This window comes from Homarus americanus, unplaced genomic scaffold (assembly GCF_018991925.1).
Source record: "Homarus americanus isolate GMGI-L3 unplaced genomic scaffold, GMGI_Hamer_2.0 scaffold40749, whole genome shotgun sequence".
In the NCBI taxonomy this organism is placed as follows: domain Eukaryota; kingdom Metazoa; phylum Arthropoda; class Malacostraca; order Decapoda; family Nephropidae; genus Homarus; species Homarus americanus.
Window position 1 is genome coordinate 1 of NW_024726736.1, and position 6,365 is coordinate 6,365.

At 44.1% G+C, this 6,365-nt stretch overlaps 1 protein-coding gene across 1 annotated transcript; it reads left to right on the plus strand.

Annotated features, from left to right (window-relative positions):
* Positions 1–1,971: 1,971 nt before the first annotated feature.
* On the plus strand, positions 1,972–2,779 carry LOC121865693 (the record flags this gene model as incomplete). Its single annotated transcript, XM_042365212.1, has 1 exon — positions 1,972–2,779. A coding segment is annotated over exon 1 (808 nt), but the record flags the coding sequence as incomplete, so codon positions are not given.
* Between the last annotated feature and the right edge of the window lie 3,586 nt (positions 2,780–6,365).

Sequence of the window (6,365 nt, forward strand, 5' to 3'; positions counted from 1 at the left end):
GAGAAAGCGGTGACGATGGATGACATGGCTCTGCTATCAAGCGAGGACAGTCAAGAAGGAAGTAAGAAAAGACCAGAAGGATCATCATCAAGCAAACGTGCCGTGGGCCTAGTGACTATCAGTGAAGCGAAAGGCAATGGAGGAGAAACAAGCTCTGGAAAAGGCTCGTGCCCAGTGTGTTCCAGAGCACATGGATTAGCAGGTTGCGACGAATTCTGGAGCATGTCAGTGAGGGAGAGGTTAGAGAGGGTAAAAAGATTACGTTGCTGTTTCTTGTGTCTGAGAGGGGCCACCTTGTTGCTGAGTGTTGGTCACGCTTCAGGTGTGGCCATGGGCGTCCGCAGAAAAAAATGCAGGGGGGGCAATGTTATCCTGAATTCGACATGTGAAGTGTGAAGACATCATTGACAATTTCGGAAGAGATCCCCGACGGCTCCAATTCCTGTTCCAAGAGTAGTAACCTGCTCTAACTGAATGAACTGTTGAGAAATGTTTATGTTATTTTATTCATTTTGTATTTTCCATGTAATTTTTTCAAATTTTTTATTTTCCAGGGGGGGGGGGCAAATGCCCCCCCCTTGCCCCTCCCTGCGGAAGCATTCTAGACTGTTGCATCAAGAACGAAGGGAGGCACTTACTGCAAGTATGTCAAACACAAGCAAGGGTGGCGTAAAGCAAAATTTTCGAGGTCTCGTGAAACAGAAGTCAATGGCAGGCACCTTTGATGGTGGCATGGCCCAGAAAGCCAACGACAGTTCGTACATGGCCGGAAAAATAGGCCATGTCTATGCTACAGGGACAAAGGACGGCCATGGAAACCCATCCAGCTGCGAAAGCGACATCTGACTATCGACGAAAAATGCCAAGATTGTACTGCCCATAGTGAGTGTGAAGATTCGGGGAAAGGACTCACACCAACGAAATCACATCAGAACTTTAGCTCTCTTGGACTTAGGCAGTGACAGGTCGTATTGCACCAAAGATCTGGCACAGAAACTAAGGGTGAAAGGGACACCTACCCTGGTAACCATGGGTACACTTGCCCAAGAGATGATACTCGAGTCAGCGGAGGTAGATCTAGAAGTGGTTGGCGCAGGCCTGAAACGAGGCAGAACCATACTTATCCCAAAAGTACTCATTAAACAAAATTTCCCCATAACGCTGCACAACTCCGTAGCGAACACAAGTGATATCTCAAGGTGGATCCATCTGCGAGGTGTGGAATTACCAGAATTGCAGAGCAGCAGCATAGAAATTCTGATAGGACAAGATGTGCCACAGGCCCTGGTACCCTTGGAGGTCAGAGCAGGAAGGGATGGAATGCCATTCGCCATAAAAACGCGACTGGGTTGGAAAGTGAATGGACCGGTGGGGCACCAAGACGCACAAGGAGTTTGCATGTCAGGATGCCTGATGACCGAAACTGTTGTGAGTCCTGAAACCCGTCTGGAAAGACAAGTTAAGCTTTTTTGGGAGCTGGAAAGTGGGGATGCAGGAGCCTTGCACTCAGCAGCTCATTCACTTGAGGACCAAAGAGTGTTGAGGCTATGGTCAGAGACAGGCATCAAAACTAATGGTCATTACCAATTTCCCATACCGTTCCGTAATGAGAACACGGAACTCCCAAACAACAAGGCCGTGGCGGAGCGTCGACTAGATGGGCTTCGAAGGAGACTATTCAAGGACGCACGGGTGTGACAAGGATACGTAGAGGAAATAAATAAACTGCTTGCTGAAGGATATGCTGAATCAGTGCCTAAGTGCCAGTTGGAGTCAGATACTGGACTGGTCTGGTATTTGCCTCATCACCCGGTGTTGAACCCAAATAAGCCAAACAAAGTACGCATAGTTTTTGACTGTGCAGCCAAACACAAAAGGACATCGGTGAACGACCAGGTACTACAAGGTCCAGACTTCAACAACAAATAACTTGGAGTCCTGTTGAGGTTTTGCCAAGGAACTACAGCCATCATGGCAGATGTGGAGGCTATGTACCATCAAATCCATGTAGCGCCAGAACATCGAGATGCGTTAGGATCCCTCTGGTGGGAGAATGGGGACCTGAGTAGAGAGCCAGTAACTTACAGGATGAAGGTGCACATCTTTGGTGGGGTGTGGAGCCCTTCGTGTGCAACTTACGCTCTCCGGCGCACATTTCAAGACCACAGATCCGAGTTTCCCGACATGGTGGCGCAAGCAGAAGTCACCTTCTACGTTGACCACCTGCTCATGTCGCTGGACTCATCAAATGAAGCATCAATGTTAGCGTGTCAGCTTCGAAGACTGTTGGCGTGTGGAGGATTTCGGTTAACTAATTGGGCCAGTAATCACAAAGGAGTGTTGGCTACCATCCCACTGGAGGAGAGGCAAAATGCATTGAAGGAAATTGATCTGAGGCAAGACAAATTGCCAATGGAGCGAACCCTGGGGGTTAGGTGGCTCCTGGAAGGTGATCAGCTCGCCATCAAGGTGCAACCAAACTCAAGGCCAGCGACCAGGAGAGGAGTACTAAGCCTGGTCAGTTCTATTTATGACCCACTGGGGTTCGTGGCTCCATTCATCATCAGGGCTAAAATATTATTTCAGTGTGAATGCAGGCGTCGATTAGGGTGGGACGAACCTTTGTCGGCTGTTAATCACACGACCTGGAGCACCTGGCTAGGAGAACTGGCCCACCTAGGGAAATTAAGTGTATCCAGATGCCTAAAAACAGCATGTGCTAAAGAAATCATCTCAGCACAGTTGCACACCTTCTGCAATGCATCGCAGGCTGCTTACGGTGCGGTGACCTATCTGAGAATGGTAGACTCTTATATGTCAACACACATCTATTACGTTCTTAAGGACGACTTCTCAAACACCGTTTCGTTACAACTCTTTATTAATTACGACAATGACATGGACACATTAATAACACCTTCTATTGAAGTTACTAGGACATTATATTTACGTTACTAGGACATCATATTACGTTACTAGACACTGATTCTCGGACACGAACATGAAATGAATACACTTCCCACGTAAGTAACTCATCCCATGGAAAGCTCTGACAAACACTCACGTGACCTAGGGGAGGCCTAGCAGGTGGTCCTGGGTTGTCTCTATGGGAGACTGCTTAGCTGGGCACCGGTGTGTCGAGGGCAACTCGCTCCCGACCGGAGGCGACCGGAGGCGACCGGAGGCGGCTTGCCTCCGGCCCCTGACTTCTCTCGAGCAGGACTGGGGATGTGGTAGCTGGCCCTTCTTGGTTACAAGACACACTCTCTCTCTCTGTCTCTCTCTGGGCAGAGGGAGGACTAGGACGTCCTATATATTGGGAGGCGAGCCGTCAGGTTGAGCTGATCGGGGGGGGTGGGGCGGCAAAGGTGTCTCCTTACATTTGCCCTCGCTAATGTAGGGTCAGGTCTGGACTTTTTCAGAGACTATAAGTTGTAGATTCTGGAGAAATCTTCAGATGGGGCCGTGTGACATGAGAGGCCCTGGTTGATTTATAACCCTTGGTGGTGAGAGAGGCGTACCCTTACATTTGACTCCCCTAATGTCGGGTCAAGTCTGGACTGTTTCTGAGATGTAAGCTGTGGTCTGACAACCCATCACTACATATATATATATATATATATATATATATATATATATATATATATATATATATATATATATATATATATATATATATATATATATATGTATGTAATGTATGTATGTATGTATGTATATATATATATATATATATATATATATATATATATATATATATATATATATATTTCAAGTAAATGGAAAAATTTTACTCGACACAGACATTAGTTCCAGTTACCGGTAAATAGCAGACGCTTCAGTGACATCACTAGTGTTTACACTACACCAGCGGGTAACATTTGATGACATTACTTGAGGTGAATTGGCCATATTTACAAAAAACCAAGGATGGTTGGTAAAGGACTACTGAGTCAGTGGGTAAGTGTCACATTTGGGGTACTGGTCTTATACAGCGAATAGAGCTCAAAAGCTACATTTTAAATGGAAATTTGGGGGGGCCGTCTTATGCACCCCGACGCCTTATAGGTCGAGATATACGGTAAGTACAATATCAGAACAGCATCTGAAAGCAGTGCCTTGTTCGTTCATGTTACGAATAATAATCATCCCATTGCTTGGGAAAAAAGCTTAGAAGTATTCAAATCATCTTGTGTCACAGAAAGACTTCTGGTTGAAGCAAATATTTGGCATGAGCATGGGTAATTGTCTTTCTGCTCCTCTAGCCTGTATTTATATGGAGTTTTTTCAGTCTAGATTACTACCCAATATAGTGGACTTTATTCCTCCATGGTATAGATATGTAGATGATGTTCTTTGTCTTTGGCCTAAAAACAGTGACCCATTGGAATTTTTAGACAAGCTTAATAATATTGTCCCTAGTATCACATTCAAAATTGAAAGAGAAATAAATGAATCCCTTCCATTTCTTGATATGCTTATCATGAGAAATGGCCAAAACTATAAATTTAAGGTATATAGAAAGCCCACACAGGTAGACAGTTTCATTCACTTTTTATCGAATCACCTTGAGTCTACCAAAATGTCAGTTTTTTCTGCTATGTTCCTAAGATGTCTGCGTATTTGTGACTCTGAATTTATTGACGATGAATTGAAACACATTCGTTCTATTGCACAGAAACTTGGGTACCCTTCTGTGTTTGTTGATCGTTGTTTTAAAAGGGCTAAAAAATCCTTTCATTCCTCTCAAACCAGACAAGTTCCTACACTTAAGAATATTTTGACTCTGCCCTATCGTAATGAATTTGTCCCGTTAGTTCGGTCCCTCAAGCTTCTAAATATTAATGTTGTTTTCAAGTATGACTCAACCATTACCAATATGTTAATAAGGAATAGCCCAAGTTTGAATGTAAATGGAAGTGTTTATTGTATTCCATGTAGCAAATGTAATTGTAATTATGTAGGTCAGACAGGAAAAACACTGCAGCTCAGAATCAAACAACATAAGTATAATATCAGAACTGCATCTGAAAGCAGTGCCTTGTTCGTTCATGTTAGGAATAATAATCACCCCATTGCTTGGGAAAAAAGCTTAGAAGTATTCAAATCATCTTGTGTCACAGAAAGACTTCTGGTTGAAGCTAGTTTGATTAAGGAATTAAAATCAATAAACCTTAGTGATGGTCAGTTCAAAACTGATAATATGTTACATAAATTTATTTGTCAGTGGCCCAAGGTTAAAAATGCTTTGAAAACCTTTGATCTAGATGTATGATAGTTATTTTGTGGGTCCCTTTTTTCTGACCTGACCTGGCTAGTCACGTCACCACCCTTCTCTTAAGCTCCTCTACGTGTGTGTTGGTGTGGGGATTAGTGGATGTCATCATTATGACCTGACCTCATGTTTTTAGGTCACCCTGTATATTTAAGCCTCTCTCTGTCCATGTAATCCAGTTGCCTCTGAAGATGTCTTGAATAAAGACGAAAGCTAAGGTACTCCGTTGTTTCCATTTTCCCGTGTGATTTTATCAAGATATATATATATATATATATATATATATATATATATATATATATATATATATATATATATATATATATATATATATATATATATATATATATATATATATATATATATATATATATATATATCGGGGAACGCGCATGCGTGCGTAGTGTCAACAAAGGCTGTAAGAGACTGCTCCTTAAAATTCGTATTTCTGACGAATTCAGCGAGTTTACCAATCCCAGCCTGTGCAGACAACTATAGTAAGACCCAGTTATCAGCACAGTGGCATATATATTTTTTTTACTTTTGGACTTTGTCATTTTTTGGGGATAAAACATCTGGTCCTACCACCCGATCCCTCTGGGCAAAGTTTTTCAAGTTTGCGCATGCGCAATGTGATAGTGTGACGTAGCAGTGACGTCATTACCACTCCACCTGACTGCAGTGTTGCCAACGTGCCCTATGCCCGCCGTTAAACGCTCCCGTTCGTTGGAAACGGCGGCAGTAGGTGACAGTGATGCTGACGACTTTCTTCTTGAAGACACGTCAAAGAAGAAGCAGAAACCTCAGAAGTCAGGGTCTCCAGCAGGGGCCATGGCTCCCCCTTGCACCCCTTCTTGGGGTGTAGAGGGTGGACTCCTGTCATCGGGGTCCCCAAGTGAGCTTACATGTGGCTCAATTACCGACCCTACGCCGACGATGGACATAGGGGATTCCCTTTGTCTCCCTGCCCCGTCGCGCCTTCGTCGTCTCGCCTTCCCTTGGGACTTGCCTCTGAGCACAAGGACGACCTGGTTCTTCCGTCACTGCTCTCCACTTCAGGACTCAACACTTCGCCTCCGCCGAGGTCCCA